This window comes from Asterias rubens, chromosome 21, assembly GCF_902459465.1.
Source record: "Asterias rubens chromosome 21, eAstRub1.3, whole genome shotgun sequence".
Taxonomy (NCBI): domain Eukaryota; kingdom Metazoa; phylum Echinodermata; class Asteroidea; order Forcipulatida; family Asteriidae; genus Asterias; species Asterias rubens.
Genome location: NC_047082.1, coordinates 896225 through 914955, shown reverse-complemented (window position 1 = coordinate 914955; position 18731 = coordinate 896225). Strand labels below are relative to the sequence as shown.

General features: G+C 38.4%; 2 protein-coding genes across 2 annotated transcripts; one reads left to right on the top strand and one right to left on the bottom strand.

The window, feature by feature from the left end:
• Positions 1–617: 617 nt before the first annotated feature.
• LOC117304864 (protein FAM166C A-like) lies at positions 618–6040 on the bottom strand. The gene is made up of 4 exons (XM_033789490.1): positions 5864–6040; positions 4347–4620; positions 3548–3660; positions 618–1193 (listed from the first exon to the last, which is right to left on the bottom strand). Exons 1-4 carry the CDS (start codon positions 5932–5934, stop codon positions 1040–1042), a joined length of 612 nt encoding a protein of 203 aa, XP_033645381.1. The 5' UTR covers positions 5935–6040; the 3' UTR covers positions 618–1039.
• Positions 6041–6377: 337 nt separating this feature from the next.
• Positions 6378–18334, top strand: LOC117304793 (radial spoke head 10 homolog B-like). The gene is made up of 18 exons (XM_033789404.1): positions 6378–6628; positions 7149–7224; positions 7709–7777; positions 8123–8296; positions 8674–8880; positions 9298–9474; positions 9872–10019; positions 10475–10599; positions 11030–11216; positions 11398–11509; positions 12013–12190; positions 12537–12698; positions 13245–13409; positions 13889–14047; positions 14449–14533; positions 15083–15214; positions 16095–16246; positions 16841–18334. Exons 1-18 carry the CDS (start codon positions 6408–6410, stop codon positions 17042–17044), a joined length of 2733 nt encoding a protein of 910 aa, XP_033645295.1. The 5' UTR covers positions 6378–6407; the 3' UTR covers positions 17045–18334.
• The last annotated feature ends 397 nt before the right edge of the window (positions 18335–18731 follow it).

Below are 18731 nucleotides of genomic sequence, written 5' to 3'. Positions count from 1 at the left end.
TATCAAGTTTTTAAAAGTTTTTTATCTTTTTGCACTGAGAAGTTGTTACTTATAAGTATTTTTTTCATGTGTTTTCAAGTTTCTATCTTTTTACACTGAATGCTATGTACGAGAAGTTGGTTTTAATGGAGCACCCTCTGTAGAAACTTTCTGATTGATGTAACAAAGAAACATGGCCTCTTTGAAATAGATACAGCAGTAATTTATTGTGAAAATTTGAAGAAATAAGCCTCTTGTTGTATTTTCCCTAAAAACCAAAATATTCTTTTGTGTAAACAAAATACTTTCTTCCAAATGTTAAAATATCAAACTTAGAATTGCAAAATATTTACAAAAAGTGCATAATTTGTACATTAAAGGAACGTTACAAAATTGGTAAGAAACAAAAATCGTGAAGATCACAGATTTACATTAAACTTACATGGTCTAATGATGATGACAGTAGAAAACATCCCTTGAAATATTTCTGTCTAAAATGTCATATTTGATGAGAAATAAATAATCTAACTTCGCGTTCGGAGTTATTTTGGCATCGATGCAATGCAAAATTTGTAATCGGTTTTTCACTATTCTCTCGTGACCCAGATGGGTTTGTCAGTTTAAGTACATGTATATGGTGGATTACATAAAGTGCTTACACTGCCAGCAACTGATGTTTGCAAAAACCAATTCTGTAATGTTCCTTTAATATACTTGTGATGAAGATAAAAAGTACTTTTCAGCAATAATAAAGCAGTGAATACTTGTAATTGATGTTAAAATAATAACTCTTTTTTACAAGTTAATACAAAAATTAAACCTTTTCCTTATGAATAAAATTTTGGTAAAAAAAACATGATTAAAAATAAAACTGAGTGAACAATTGTATTTCGAAGTTTTGGTTTGGAATTTTGTGATGTGTGTTTCTCCTGATTATCTTCAAGTTTAGTGAAAGTAAACAGTTGTTTAATGCAAGTTCATCAAATGCCTGGATTTTCAGTTCCACAGAAAGTATTCACTGCTGTATACTTGCTGGAAAGGTTTTATTTAAATTCAGTTGTTATCTTGATTCGAAGACGACATCTCTCATTGCACGGTCTCTCACAGTGGAACTACGGCTTGTTGAAGATGCTGTCTTTGGGGTTCTCATTACAGGCTTGTTGAGCATCTTGGTCATCTTAGCTTGAGATGCTATGCTGACTTGCTCCTCACCTCTGTAAAGAGTAAATTACACACACACATAGTTATAACATGTTTGCATTGAACAAAGTAATATCTAGGATGACTAACTTTTAATATCTCCTCAAGAATATAAGAGTTCTGCCTCTCTTGCAATTAAAGGTGCATTTAAACTACCACAAGGAATTAATGCTAAAACCCATCCTACATTTACTTGCTGTGATGTAATTTAAAACAAAATTCTCCCACAACTTTCAGAACATAAGAAGTTCAAATAATGCTTCAAAATTGAAGATAAACTGTACAATACAGTAGTAATATAGAAAAGGTGTTAAAAAAAAGTTTTTATAGTTAATAAAAAGGAAGCATCTGTGATTTAATTAATTCCAAATTAAAGTGTTCTTGCAATAAAACATAAAGAAAACTGGTTAAGAGTTAGGACTGGCTGGAATGGATAAGAACTTCCCCCTGGCTAAAAGAAATATGTAGGCCTGATCTAGGAACAATGACAATCAAACAAACCAACAAAACAGTTAGGTTGAAGTCCTAGCCCTCCCATGACCCTGCAATATAAAACCTAGCCCTGTGGAACATTCAAGTAAAAGCTAAATATTCGTGAAGACAGGATATAAAGTATTCTGTGAATTAGAAGTGTTAATATCTGATTAATTGTATTTGCTCACAACCCTTTACCCAAACCACACAAAAATGAAAGTGAGATAAATAGACTTATGGTTAACAATACTTACTTTTTTGGGAGAAGAGTTAGCATAGAAGTGTTAATTTAGACCGTAGTCTGTGCACGCACTGCAAACTTTGTAAAAGTCGTCATAAAAAAGGGCAAAAGTATTTCTTTAGTGTACTGTAATGACATTATTATAAATGAAACATTTATTATGAAATAACCATTTCAGGTGCAAGTAGCAATAACTGCATGCATTTGGAACTGTTCATTAGATAGTGAATGCCATTTATATTACTCACCATTACCGTTACAGATATTATTTATATTATTTATAGTTTCCAAACTATTGTGTAACTATTCAGGGGATATATACGCTTGATGTATGATCAAATTTCCATGCTTCTGCAAGCACCAATTATTTGCTTACGGTAGGCAGAGCCGTGCATACGGTAAGCAGAGCCATGAAAATGGGCCCTGATTAAATACATACAATGTTCTAAGACATAACTTGTTGACATAACAAACCATCTATTGTACAGTATACAGTTCTTAAGTTTCTTTTTCCTTGGATATAACCGTACTGCTCCCTCCAGAATGTTCGCTGATTTTTCATTAGTTTTTGAAGTTATGGAGAATACAATAAAACGGTAGTACTACAACCAACTGATGGTCAGCGTATGTTTTTAAAACATAATCCTAGTTTTATTTCTCTTAAGGCTTCAACAATTAACTCATTTAGAATTTATATGGTACGCGCTACTTTAACTGTCTACAGATAACCCTTAAAACCTTAAAAAGGAGCATTGTTTTGAGTTCAGCGTTGATTTAGACAAATGTAGCTTTCTGTGACACTACCAATATCAAATCAAACTAAACCTCATCTCAGGTCTTTCCTATCCCAGGCGGCTTAACTCAATTAAAAGCATTCACTATGTACACACTACTGCTTTAAACTTCCACAGTGCATGTTTCATAAACCAACAAGGATTATTTTTTTTAGTAATATTATTACAGGTTCAGTGTTGATGCTGTCGAATGCCGTGTTCATACCCAATAAAAGAATAATCCAACTGCAATATTGTTTTTAGGTTAGGGTTTGGATGGCTTTGATTTGTGACAGTATCTAGAACTGTATGCTTTATTTTCATTTACACATGGACTGCAGCACAGATGTAGTTCTGTTGGATGCTAGTATCATATTATGTTTATAAACATGTCTGTATTCATAACAAATGTCCAGTTCAGCTTTGTACTCCAGTCCAATGGTCAATCTGATCAAAGTGTACTGATCCTCACGCAGATGTTAAAATTAATCCCCTGTACACGTAGATCACACTATTTGGCAGTAGCATTGTTGTATTAGTACTCATCTATTTGGGTGCTGGTAACATCTCAATGTTGATAAACATGTCTGTATAAAACGTGTCCAATTCAGCATGTCGTACTCGTTTAATGGTCAATCCAATCAAAGTGTACAGATCCTCAGATCCACAGATTTTAAAGTCTGTAGTTGACACTATTTCTTGGCAGTAGAATTGTTTTATTAGTACCACACCCAGCACCAGGTCGAGTTATCCCACACCAATATCAAATGTGCATATTAATATTTCAATCCACACAACAAGCTCAAGTGAAGAAATTCAACACACCACAGAAAGGAAGCAGATCAGTTCCACACCTCAAACAGGCACTTGGTGTACTTACGATTTGATATCTTGTCTGTACATATCCTCGGCACTCTTTGGGATCAGAAAATCATCCACACGTGGCACAGTTCCTGTCCGATCCTTATAAAATTGGCGGTGACCTTGGGCAAGCTGTGGATTAGAAATTTGAAATGAAGTTCAAAATATAAAATTCTTTTTTCAACTTACCAGAAAATTCTCTTTTCAACTTACTGGTACATAGACGTGTGAAAGAAGGAAAACAACTTGCTACAGATATGACACAAGTGTTTAGCAAACAGCTTTCAAGCCAAGTAGAACGCCATTGCTGCAGCAGTTCATATAAATTGTTTCATCAACGATCTTTTACAGAACTACGTTTGCTTTTGAATTATGATACATGTTTCTTTTCATAGCACCATGTGAAAGTTTACAAGGTGCTTTGGTGCAATAGGCTAGCCAATACAAGCACGAATAAATACCGAGGCGAACCTGTTCTCTTTACTAAGATCACTTGAGTTCTTCTTCTGCACGCATTACACAAGACAAGACGTACAGCTTTACATCCCATCCAAAGGACGCAGCAATAATAGTTAAGTGTCTTGCTTAAGACAAGTGTCACGCCCAGGACTCGAACCCGCACTTTGCTGATGAGAAATACCAGAGCTTGATTCCGGTATTCTCACCACTTGGCCACAACAAGCCACTTGTTGGCATGCACACTCTACCATGTTTAGGTTTTCTTCATGAAACAAAGGTTACTCATCTTTAAGATGTCATTTAATAATTGGTCTGCATACAGCTTCTTAAATAACAAAATATTACAAAAAAAGGCTCACTGTATCAAATTTGTTGATTTCTTCTCTACGGTCATGATTAACATTCGTCAGCTCATATTTAGGCGCTGTTCTCCACTGTTCTCTTGACCTGTCTCTGGCATGAATGACAAGGTCAGGGTTGTGGGTGTAGACTGTCGGGAACTGTCCTCCTTTGGCGTAGCTACTCTTGCTCTGATTAAGTGTTTCCGATCTGTAGTCCTGGAAGTATTTCGCGGTAGCATTACCATAAGTTTCACCGTAGTCAAACTTTGCTGTCGGGCAATGGCCTTTATACCTATGCGGACAAAATAAAAAAAATATATGTTTTGAAAGAAAAAAACAAGGGTTCTGAATGGAGATGCACCTATATAGACTACGAGGTTCATTTTGCTTTCGTCTCACTTGCCACTATTAAAATGGTTGCACCTTCAAGTTTACTTGTAATATTTACTGTAAACTTCATATCCCAGGGCCTATTTTTGGAAGGGAAATCCACAGCTACAATGTATAATGAGGTTCATTCTGCTGTCATCTCACTTGCCACTACTGTATAAAAATAAGGAGTAGGCTTTTGGTTGCCAACCAGATAATGTTTTCTTTTCTTCTTTCTTCAGATTATTTAACTGAAGCTGATAAACATAAAAGTCATGAATCCCTCAAATTGCCATGCCATTCCCCCCCCCCCCCCCCCCCCCTGCAAAGCCGGTCAGGTGAACCTCAACGGACCCAGATCGTTCCCCTCGGCCTCAGTCAAAGAAATGAACATGGTGAAGGATGGTAATCATTGGCACAATGTATGGCCTTAAAAAATAGAGACTTATTCAGTTTACCATGGTCAAGGACTCTTGGAGAAAGATAGGCTTACTAAAATTATTTGCCTACCTGACTCAGTAGTCAGTTTGATACCAAAACATTTAAATTACTATCTTTTTTAGGGAGGGGCGGGGGTTAAAGGGGTAAAAGTAAGGGTACCGGTCAACTCGGTCCCAAGTCAACTCGGTCCCAGTCAATTCGGTCCCAAGTCAACTCGGTCCCAAGTCAACTCTGTCCCAAGTCAACTCGGTCCCAAGTCATCTCGGTCCCAAGTCATCTCGGTCCCAGGTCAACTCGGTCCCAAGTCATCTCGGTCCCAGGTCAACTCGGTCCCAAGTCAACTCGGTCCTTCGACCAAATTTAACTTTTTAAACATTATTTTATTGGTACTATTTCGTGCGTGTAAGTTAATAATAATATTTACAGTTCTTTTTCAGAATTGAGAAGTCTCCCGAACACACGAACAATCTACTCCGCGGTAGTGGAATTAAGCAAGACAGTTCTCTAAGAACAAACTGTACCTGGCAAGATGGTGTTACCGCAAAACAAATATATATCGATACCTCACCACGCAATGCCTCAAATCATGCTCAATCCTATTTATTTTGTTCTTGTAAAAGTTTACTTACTTTTTGAATGTAAGTGTTTTTAACCAACCTTATTTTTGTTTTTGGGTAATAATATGGTAAACAAATAATAAATAAAACCATATATATAAAACTTACCCTGGCATCATCCTAGGCGGAATATAAGTCGCCTGGTGTGTCGTCTGGAGTGTTCCTGCACTGTTCGACATGTTTATTTTCAGATAGTTTGCTTAAAAAACTGTTAAAAGTAACTAACTTTTGCTGAAAAATCCACTTCTTCACACTGCAACCGAAGACACACGACGTTGCTAACTTGTCGTCTGCGAATGAAACACTTTGCACAAAATGTACACATGGATTTGTTTACAACTCATCACCTAAACAACATGTAAAATATTCTTCCGCTCAAAATAAAAGAAGTAACCCAAATGCTTATATCAAGTTAAAGTAAACAAATTAGTTTTAAGAGAGAAACAAAATCAAATTTTAGTGAAATTACTTGTGGAAAATGCGTAAAATATAAATTTTTTAATGGCACTATTTGTTTTAACGGCGCACGCTTTTGGCTGTAATTAATCCTAGCAACAGCAAGTTGCTAAGTAAACGCTTTTTACCCTTACAACAGGACACCGTTGAGGGCGCTGTTAAAATAGGTCAATATCGTCTGCGCCAAATAAACAAAATGGCATCGAAGGGAAAAGGTAAAACGAAAAACGCCAAAAAGGAGAAAGTTGTGGAGGAAATTCCTTTGGTGACAGACGAAAAGAAAGATGAAGAGTTGGATGAAAAGCTGGACGAAGTTGCGACCGAAGAAGGGACTGCTGATGAGTTGGAACCACCCAAAGAACCGACACCCCCGCCTGATTACGACGAACCAACACTGGCAGAATTGATTGTCGAGAGGTGATTGATCGAGATTGTTGTTTTTCTTTGGCTTTATCGAATAAATGGGTCAGAAGAAAGAATCAGAAAATGGAAATAATATATCACCCTATATAAAGTTTTGTTCGTTTTGGCTTCAATTTACCATTGTTCGATTTTTTAAATATTACGTTTTCCTGATCATAATTTGTTTTTTGTTTTCTGTCAACTTGATTGTCTGGACTAATTGTGTGTGTTACTGTTAACCCTGAGTGTGTGATGATGATCTCTCTTGCCCAAATTGGAGACATATCAGAACCTCAAAATCACAAAATATAAATGATATAGGATGCATGGTTTGGTTGACAATTAATGGCCTATCTTTATATTTACTTTTGTGAAAATCTTTGTGCAAAGAAGCAGAGTTCTTAATGGGAATGAATAATGATAGCCCTTACCCATTTTTGTGTGTGATGTGGCACAAATTTAAAGTAACCAACTTTATGGTTTCCCATATTATAGTCCCCTCAACACACCTGAATAATGTGTCTTTGTATAATAGTTTTGAGGGAGAGAAAGTACGAGGACTCTACGATGGTGAGGGGTCAGCATACTTCAGTGGTGGCCATGTGTTTCAGGTAAAGTATTGCAAGTTGTAATAATGTGACCCAATAATGTTAATTTGTATAAGTTGTGAGGCTAATCCTTGCCTTAATTACTCGCAGCTTTGACATGTTCAAGCCGTTGGCTTACAAGGGCCCTTTCGGCAGCCAACCACTTCAACCCATCACCACAAAGCACAGCTCATGATCGAATGTACTCTAGTTTTTGTGAAAGAAAAAAACCAAAGGGTCTGGAGAAAAACCAATGAGTTGTAGAAAGGAGTGCAAGTCAGCTCCCCCTGACTTTGCGAGGGGCGACTTTGTAAGTGAGGGGGCAACTTTGTTGGGGGTGAGTGGACTAGTTTTCATAGAAAGAACCAACATACAACTCTACTCACATCGTCTTTGCCGAGAACCAAACCAGAGTCATGTGTTGGTGAGAGTAACCTTCTCCTCCCCCAGGTCAACTTTGTTCTATATGTATTAAACCTACCTTGACCCTTTTTGTTTTGCTTTGCAGGGTCAATTTTCACAGGGATTAATGCATGGCAAGGGTAGATACACGTGGAGTGATGGTCTTCAGTATGAGGTATGTTTGAAGCTTTGCATGGAAGAAACTATAAATAAATAGTAAACTTACGGGTACATCCAAGTGTGTAAATCTCTTTTGTGGGAGTGTTGGCTCTGAAAAGAGTCGGTGTGGTCTCATCGTTTCAACAGAGTATACTGCTCAAAACTACGAGACCCCAACGGCTCTGAACACGCCCTCAAAAGAGAATTACTACATGGTTGCATCCAAAAGTTTACTCTTATTTATTGTTTATTCTTATTGTGAACCTCTGTTCTCTCAAGTCCAAAGTGAGATTTTAATCGACTAAATACTGCGTTTGATTGAGACATTGATCTATAATATTTTCTTTGTTCCGTCCTCTAGGGTGATTTCAACATGAATGAGATCACTGGTAAAGGCTTGTACACTTGGCCTGACAAGAGCACGTATGAAGGGGAGGTTGCGAAGGGCCAGCGGCATGGCCAGGGTGCTTTTAGATGTACATCAGTCCCATCCTCTTACACAGGGCAATGGAATGGAGGAAAGAGGCATGGAACTGTAAGTTTAGATCTGAGTTTTTAAATACTGTGGAAGTGTCGTCGCCGAGCAGTTAAGAGCACTGAAGCCACACTCTGGTGTTTCTGATCTGCAGAGTGTGGGTTCGGGTCCCAGTCATGACACTTGTGTCCTTAAGCAAGACACTTTTAAACCATTGCTTCGTTCTTCTTGTAAACCCTTAGGCCTATAAGGTGCCGCATAATATGGTCTCATAATTTGGACTTTGGCCCCTGACAAAGTCGCCCCCTACAAAGACGCATTGTTTTTCACAACCCCTGGTTGTGTAATTGTTTGTTGAACCTTTTAGTTTATTTACACATTGGTGAGGGTAAAACCAAAGTTGATTTCTGACATATTTTCTCCATGAACTTTTACAGGGAATCATTCGCTATGATGTCGATGGTTTATCGTTCTACGAGGGCGACTGGGTAAACGACATGCGTCAGGGATATGGTGTCCGGCGTTATCGCAGCGGCAATGTCTATGAAGGGGAATGGATGGCTAATAATCGTCATGGCCAGGGTATCATGAGATGGGTGGATCTAGACGAGTCTTACAATGGCCAGTGGGTTAATGGCATTCAGGTATTAAAGTGATTGTGCTTAAAAGATTCAAAATGGATTCCTGTGGGACCTCTCAATGAAACGAAATAGCCCTCTAGCTCCAAGAGATAAAGCTCAATCAAAGGCGGTGTACAACTTCTATGGCAATCTTTGCCATGATGCGTCCCCTGACAATATATTCATCAAGACCAGGGCCCAGTTTCATAGAGTTTCCTAAGCACCAAAAGTAGCTAAGCATAACAAAATGATGCTTACCAGAATAAGGTTACCTGCCAAACTACCATGTCACAAGTACAATTTGTGGCTGGTATCCTGCTTGTTTCTGCTAAGCAGAAAAAGTGTTTACAGTTATTTTAGATTCCTTGAGGACTGTCACTAAGCACTTAACGTCACACCGATCGTCATCCAAACCGCCTTCTCATTTGTTTCAATTTCCAGGATGGTCATGGTGAACACACATGGTACTTAAGAAGGCTACCCGGATCCCAGTACCCACTGCGTAATCAATACATAGGTGACTTCCAACAGGGCAAGCGTCATGGCTATGGGGTGTTTCTCTATGCTAATGGAGCCAAGTATGAAGGGGAGTGGATGGAGAATAAAAAATGTGGAAGGGTAAGTCTGTCATCTATGCAATCAAATCTATCGTTACGTCCGATGTTGAAGCAGAGTGTGAAAAATTGACACAGGCATGATATTGGCTCCTTGGAAAAAAGTTGGAATATTTTATCACGTACAAGGGCTGACCTACAAAAATGTCGTACACTTGAGACTTTTCAGACTATTTTATCACTTTTTTCTGATTTTTTTCCCACGGGCAAGAAAATCGGAAATCAGACTATAGTAGGAGGAGCATCATGTCTGTTGACACCTGCTGTTATTTTAATCACAATGTTTTCCCTGTTGGTCTTTTTTTTTTTCTTTTTTTTTTCAAGTATGTTCATGTACCTTTTTGTATTGCCTGATATGTTTTTCTATCAATAATAAGTCAAAAAAATGAAATTGTTTACAGGGGCTGTTTACATTCAAGAATGGTCGGATCTTTGAGGGAGTGTTTGTGGACGATAGAATGGCAGAGTACCCAGCCTTCAGTATGGATGGTGCTAACACTCCAGATATTACACATATAAGGACAAGGACTCCAGATCCATCCGGACCAGGTGGGTAGATTATTCTTTGGCTCAAAGGTTGTCAAGGCCTTGTGGGTTATGAGCATCAAAGTTCTGGGGTCGATCTCACAAAGAGTTAGGTTGGAGATAGTAAAAACTTGAGGCTAGTCCTAAGTTAGGACGAGTAACTTGTCCTAACTCAAGATAAGACTAGTCTTAACTCTTTGTGAAATCCACCCCTGTTGGTTAAGTCATCGGAGTGTGGGTTCGAATCCCGGCTGTGACTCGTGTCCTTGACTGAGCAAGATACTTTTACTATTAGTTGCTTCTCTCCACCCACGGGGTATACGTGTGGGTACCTGCAAGGGTAGAGGTTGATTTTGTGTTTGAAAAAGCCTTCTCAAAGCGCCATGGCAGCTCAGGGCTGTTACTGCAAACCAAATATATATACAATACACTTGCATTACATGGATTTACTTCATGTCTATTTTAAATCTAATGTGTAGGATTTGGTGATGTAACATCCCGTAGTGATTCCAGTCGTAATACACTGGGCCCAAGTTTAACCCTAGAGTTGGATCACTTGCTGACTGAATTCAACGAGAATGATCGGGATGAAGAAATCAGACAGGTACGTAGATAAATCTTGTTCATTGTATCCAACAACAGTAATGGTTGCTGATAGTCAGTGTACAAAAAGGAACCAGACTATTTCTCCTTCCCTTTTAATAATTTTTTGTACTTTATTGTATACTACTAATTGCAATCTATCAAATCGTTGCAGTACCTGCCGCTAAATAATAGGATTCACTTGTTTCTAGCTACCAGGCAATCTCAGTTGTCTAGTTGGTAAGACACTGCTCTAGAATTGCAAAGGTCGTGGGTTCGAATCCCACCCGAATGATACGGCTGTGATTTTGTTCACAGAGCTTGGGAAAGTACTGAATATAGAGTGCTGTGTGTATGGGTAAAACCAAAATTAATTTCTTTGTCCCACTTGCAAATTTCCATTTATTATATTTTTGGGTGTTCAACTTTTTGTATTGTTGTATCAATCTAAGGTCATGTTTGTTGTTCTACGCCACATCACAACCTTCAAGAAGGTGTACAATTTCTACGGCAGTCTTGGCCATGATGCGTCGCCCGACAACACATTCATCATGACCAGACTACAGTTCTGGCGCTTCCTCAAGGATTGTCGCTTTCACTACAGTGACTTGACCATCATGGAAATGGACAGAATCTTAGGTATGTCTCTGTTGTGAAATATAGAATGCTGGTCAGTGGTCCGTCACGGGTTGACTTAATGTGGGCACTCGAAACTCGCTCTTAGTGAGGGCGATCAACTTAATTGGCACATGTCCGTATTGTTTATTTGATGTGTACAAATGTTTCTATTTAAGATTCTGTTTTTGTATTTTGATTATAGCTCCAAACAAGACAGTGATGGATATTCATAATCCGCTGGACAAACTACTGATGAGAGAATTCCTCAATAACCTAATTACTCTGTCTTATCACCTCTACCAGGAGGAATGCACGTAAGTCTTGGCTGTTGTATAAGTATCAGTTAAGAAACAGTAACAATCTTTTTAAAATACAATAATAATAATAATAATAATAATATGGAAAGGTTTGTGGTAACACCATGTAATGAATATCTGTAATGAGTTGGGGTGGTTCTGAAAAGAATAGTGTTAATTGTTTTTTTATATAGCGCTTTATACACCATGTCTCAAAGCACTTCCAACAGTATTTCCCCTGATCACTGGGCCTTTTCATTCCTTAAACCATTTAAGCTCCCTGGGGAGTAGGCCCCTATACAGCCTTTGCTGCCAAGTATGTAGCACACTAAGCTAAATCAATCACAAGAACCATCTCTGCCCTCACAGGTACCCATTTACTCCTGGGCATGCTGGGTGGAGAGAAGCAGTTATAGTCAAGTGTCTTGCTCAGGGACACAAGTGTCATGACCGGAGTCAATAATTTGAACCATTTCACATGAGGACCAAGACTTAACATGGCGTCTATTGATTCATTATAGGAGCGAGAGTGGGACGGTGCTCTCATGGTGTCTTGCTAAAGCTATGACGGATAACATCACCCCAGCTGCCTGTGATGTACAAGGGACGTTCCTTTATGAACCCAGACGGGCTGTCAATGCATTGGGGTATATGGATCGATGCTGGGAAATATATTGCTCCGTCTGCTCAACAAACAAGGTATTCCTTCTTTTTAAGAATTTTTACTCCCGTTGTTATAAATCTGTATTTTCTTATTTTTAAGTTGTCCATATTTCCATGTTCAGCACCCTAGAGCATGTCTACATGAAATTGTTCATACAATACCATAGGCTCTGTGAATTGCAGAGCCAATACTCCTCGTATACACACTTTTGTACCATCAAGTTCACAAGTAATACAGGCGTCACGATTGGTACTTGAACACACACTCTGCTTATCGGAAACACCAGAGTTTGAAAACTCAGTGATGATTAAGTCATTGTCAAATTAAAGTTGATTTCTACTTTCATCTTTCCATTTTCACCCCTCCCCCTAACCTTACCAGCATGTTCCTTATGAGCCCACTCTGAAGATGAGAGAATTCCTGTACATGCTGAAGGACTACCGGCTCATCAACGAAACCTTGACTCCCAAACGGATCTTGGAAGTTCTGTCAGTCGATGACCCAGGGGCGTATGATTCTCACGGATGTAACTTGGAGCTGGAGGTAAAACATCTTTGTGCTGATATTACAAATTGTAATGATAATAACAAGAAAGACTTTTAATGCGCACATAGCCACCCTGCTGGGTGTTCAAGACTCAGTTAAACCCCAAAACAAAACGCAAGAAGGTAGACATAACAAAACTAGTCCTTGAAAACCTGTAACAAAAGAGAAGTTTTATATGGAAAGGTTTGCAGTAACACCATGTAATGACTATCTCTAATGAGCTGGGGTGGTTCTGAAAAGAACCGTTGGTTTCAACTCTAGATAAGTTTTGAAAAGAGATTTGAAATTTGTGGTACAAAGACAAGATCTAAGATAAGTTCAGTTCAGTTCAGTTATGAAATCCCTCCTTAAATCTAATGTATAAAGAAGTGTATTATGAGTTGGATTTTATCACAAATCTTTCTTGTTGTTGTTGTTGTTGTTGTTTTTGTTATACTCTGGGCCATGTAGAAGACCACAATGTTTATGACCCTGATACAAGATAAGAAAAAAATAAAATAAATAAATAACAATCAGTCAACTTGATTTGCTATTTTTTTCCAGATGACATTTCTAGAGTTCTTTGAGGCATTAATTGGTTGTGCAATGATCTATGTAACTGAAGATATAGTAAAGGATCCCACCACACCAAGACCAAGCACTGTCATCTCTCATACTCACAGTAGCTACAGTGGAACCACTGGGGCCTCAGCATCAAGGGCTAGTCAGGTAAAAACACTCTATCTTTTAGGTGATCTTTTGGGCGTCTAGTGAAATTTACTACTCAAAGTGTCGCGCCTCAAATAGTCGTGACTTCGACACTAGTGGCCACTAATTTTTAATTTCCAAGATGCATTGCGAAAATATGTTTGCCACTGACGCAATATCGTAAAAATTCATGCTAGAAGGATTGAAGGACTGTGTCACTTATGTCTGATTGTGTTTTGTAAGCTTCCCCGTGTGCTGTGAAAAAAATAATACGACTTCACAGGCTTGTCTTTACCTTGGGTAGATTCAAATAGAACATTTTCTTTAAAACAAATTAGTTCTCCGTTTACATCTTTGTTGGAGCAAATTTGCTCACGTTTCCCACAACATAAAAGTACACAAATCAAATATTTTTTTTTTGCATATTTACCTTATGCGGCCAGTAAGTCTTCACAGTTTTTGCATTTGTCAAGTAAGTTGTACTATTCTTATCATCACAGCCACTCGACGATAGCGAAGAGCAGGGAACCACTGGTCCTGGTTCCCCACACCATACAGGAGGCACATCAGAATCCATGTCCCCCGGACCTCGGATCGCCTCCTCGCTAGATGCCACCAACAAGGGCTCAAACTTGGAACTGTCTGCGACAAAAGTAGAGGTTTGTTAAGTTTGATCATTAAAAATAAAAAAATAAAAAATAATTATATAGATACCTCTGGTTTTTGAGTCCTACAGAACAAATAGCAGAGCTTACTCTGGCCCAATTCCATAGAGCTCTTAAAGCACAAAAAAGTGGCTAAGCACAACAAAATTATGCGTACCAGAACAAGATTACCAGCTAAACTACCATGTCACATGTACAATTTGTGACTGGTATCCTGCTCATTTCTGCTTAGCAGACAATTGTTAAGCAATATTTTCTGCTTAAGCAGCTCTGAGGCCAGGGTTGGATCAAATCAGCGTTTGCGTTTCCAGTTGATAAGCTCTTTCTCAAGCTGTGTACTCAGAACTGTTTATATTATGTTCATTTTTGTTTGTTTTTTCCCCCTCCATTTTTAGGGTTCCATAGCAACAGGCAGCCAACACACAGATATTGGCCAAGATGCAAGTAATGTAACCGTGGAGCCTAAGACACTCAAATCTGGTGAGAGGAAAAACAAATTGAAATAAGAAGATCTTATCACTCGTATCCCCCGTAAGTTATGCGGAAGAAAACCCACAAGGGGGATTCCAACCTGAGGCCTTTGCATTCTAGAGTAGAGATAACTGGAACATTGTTCTTTATCTCCAATGGAACCAGTGCCCAGCGAGGCTTAGACGTCTTAACTTGACTCTCCCAGACCTTTGGCAGGCTGCCATAGTTATAGTTCAATTTATTTCCACTCAATCATTTAAAATGACAAAATATAACATTACAGGAGAAAAACAAGCATAGTAGACTAAGTGGGGAGGTTTCCTTAACGCAAGCTTGCTGCCTGGATGGAGACCCCTGAATTTGTGTACTTAGGTCTAATTTATAAATGAGAAAGAACAGTGCAAAAAATAGACTGAAATAATTGAAGGCACTCAAATACAGTAACACTGGTTCAGTAGTTGGTTGTAGAGACATCAATGGCCATAGCGCTTGGCATGTGTTATATAGGTTTACTGTTTCTAATAACTGATTATGAATGAATGTCCTTTTTTACGGCAGATACATCAGGTCTTGGTGTTTTGTCTCACAATGCTCCTAGAGCTTCTTCAGTGAGCGGTGAGGATACACAGCAAGCACATCTACTACAATCCATGCTCTCCATGGGAGCAGAACAAAATGAAGAACCAGAAGGTAGAGACATTTATTATAAATAATACAAATAATATCGTGCGTTATAGGGCCTAGCGCTTTGGGTTTCTAACGGAAATTAGTAATTAATAACACAGTAATAACAAGGACAATAACAAAGTACTATAATAAAGTGTACAACAAAATGACATAGTTTTAAGTGAGATGAAATAGCTTATACTGTAACCATGTTTAGATTGGTTTAAATATTAAGTGGGTTTTGAGAGCAGCCTTAAAGGCAGTGGACACTATTGGTAATTACTCAAAATAATTATTAGCATAAAACCTTACTTGGTAACGAGTAATGGGGAGAGGTTGATAGTATAAAACATTGTGAGAAACGGCTCCCTCTGAAGTGCCATAGTTTTCAAGAAAGAAGTAATTTTCCACGAATTTGATTTCGAGACCTCAGATTTAGAACTTGAGGTCTCGAAATCAACCATCTAAACGCACACAACTTCGTGTGACAAGGGTGTTTTATTCTTTCATTATTATCTCGCAACTTTGATGACCGATTGAGCTCAAATTTTCACAGGTTTGTTATTTTATGCATATGTTGAGATGCACCAACTGTTAAGGCTAGTCTTCGACAATTACCAATAGTGTCCACTGCCTTTAAATGAGTCCAGTGTAGAGGAGGCACGGATGTGGATCGGAAGGTTGTTCCAGAGAGTGGGTGTGGCAATTGAAAGAACTATCCTGCTTATTAACTACTAGAAAATTGGCTGGAACTACTACTTTAGCTTTAGTGGATCAAGGGGACTACTCGTTATTAACCTCACTACCGCGGAGTGAGTTTTGGTCTCAATGTTTCAACTAGCTTGCTCATACATCGACAGGAGATTGAAATAAGATTTCTATTTCTTTCTTTTTCTGATGACAGAGGAACCGGAGGAAGACATGGACGAGGAGACCAGAGAGTTCAACTTCTGGACGCATCAGATTCACATTTTCTTCATCCGCAAACTCTTCCGAGCCAATGAACACATGGCCAAGCTCACTGAGACAAAGAAAGTCTTACTGGAAGAAAGAGAGGTGGGTTTTGAAGAGAAATTTGAGTCAAGTTAACTGTTTCAGTGTCAAGTTCAGGCATGTATGCTTCGTTTTTGAAAGGGCAAGGGCACCAAGGCATTTTCTCCTTGGTAAAGGGCACCCTATGAGGAAAATTGTAAATTTCTACTGAAGCATTTCAAGGGCACCAAGGCAATGACCAGGGGGCATGGAGGCAATTGTCTCAGTGAAGTATTGGGCCTGCAAGGTCGTACATGTGCGATCTAGTTTATGTCCTCAAAAAGTGTCATCAATCGTACGAGAGGGCATTATATCACTCAAGTCAAGAAATACTATTGAGTGTTTGGGATGTACCAATGCAACACAAATCAGCAAAATACATTTGTTATAAATCGAAAAACAAAATTATCAAATTTGTATACATCATTTTGAAAAGCCTTAAAAAGCTGGGCATTTTAGGTTCTAAATGCTAAACAAAAGCGGGCACAGAAAGAGTTAATGGAAAATGGGGACTGATTTTAGAAGAACTTCCACAAAGTATGGTTTGTTTATTTTTTCCCAGATAGCTTCATGATAGATTTTCTCAAGGCTGCATCTTTCTCTTTTTATTTCCATTAGGCTGCGGTCATTGAAGCCGGGAAGCAGAGAGAACTAAGAATCCTAGCCTACGAAGCCGCCCGTGAAGTAGAACGGCTTGCGGCCGAGACTAAGGCCAAAGAGTTATCCGCAGCCGCATCAGCTTCTGGAATGGAGTCTAAGGATGGAGATATTGACAGCAGGAGTTCTCACGACACATTAGCATCACCAACCAAAGGAAGATAAGAAGAAAGTTGGCCTTTGACCATTTGGACCAATTGTTATGCATATGTTGAGATACACCAAGTGAGAATACTGGTCTTTGACAATCCAAAGGTGTCCATCCGTCGATTTCACCAAACTCTTCCCAACTTAGGATTAGTCATAGGACTAGTTAATTTATCCGAATACATAAGGACGCATTGAATCCATTCTAAGGTAAGACGGGTTACTCGTCCGAACTCGAGATTAATCCTAGCGTTTTGTGAAATCGTCTACAGTTCTTTTTTAGCATCACCAACCAAAGGAAGATAAGAACATTGACCTATGAACTCTAGCATAATCCAACCATTGACCCTGAAAAACTGTTCCCCTGAATATAGAATTGTTGACTTTTTTACAAACCAACTTTGCTGCAAGATGGTCCTGAAGAAGAGAAAGATTAAGTAGCAACCGTGGAGAAAAAGGAGATAGTTATCATAAAATGTCTTCTTTGGTATTTTTGAGTGTGTTCTCGTTTTATTTTTGTGCAACTGACTCCCACATTGAGAGACCTTGGTTACACAGGAGTGGTGCGTAACGACAAGGGTCTACAAAATACTTCGTTAAATAAATAAAAAAAATCAGTGGGTGCAGGTTATGTTAAATGTATTAAAGTAGGATTTGACATTTTGCTGAGGAAACAAAATATTAAGGGGTTAAAAAGATGAATCAAAAGACATTTTGGGAAAACATTCAACCATTTAAAAGTATTCAAGAAACATTTCTTGTCGCTTCAAGCAGCAGCCAATGGTCATCCAACAACAAATATAGATCTTGAAAGTGAATTGACACAAAAAGTTCAGATTTTGATGTACTTATTGGCTCTAGCCTACCCAATCCCCTCCACAAATATAGGAGATTGCCTCTGTGCCCACTGGTAATTGCCTTGGTGCCCTTTTAATGCTCCAGTAGAAATGTATAAATTTCCTCATAGAGTGTCCTTTACCAAGGAGGAAATGCCTTGGTGCCCTTGCCCTTCCGAAGTATAACTAAGAAGGGTTTGGGGGTTATACCAATCAGATCAAACTTATGTCACATCGAAATAAATACTTTAATATACTTCATGCATGCAAAAGTATTCACAAGTTGTAATAACTGTAAATAAATCGTTTGAATAGCGTTTTCATATTTCTGTTTTTTTTTATCAAATCTCCATGTAAATATGTGTGAATCCGTCCACAAACATCAAGTTAGTCATGTTGGTGTATATACAGTTATTTGTGTAGAATTCTGAATAAGGAATCAGTTTATCAGTTTATAAAGTCATTAAAGTACAGAGAGCTATTTAATTCACACGTTTCTCAGTTTGATTTTTTTACGAGAAGTTAGAGACTCGGAGAAAAAAGAAAAAAAAACACCCCTTAAACCATTCAAATCCACCGCAGATTCGGAAGTGAAGTTGATTCATAATCAACGTCAGTTTGAAATAAACGCATCCCTAAAATCCTGTAAAAAAAATCTGAAATTCCAAGTACAAAATGAATTCACATTAGGGTGGGGACGGGTACAGCATGCGCCATATCATTCAAGTCCACCGCAGATTCTGAAGTGAAGTAAATATAGACGTCAGATTGAAATAAACGCATCCCTCAAATCCTGTAAAAATATTGTGAGATTCCAAGTACAAAATGAATTCACATTAGGGTGGGGACGGGTACACCATGCGCCATAT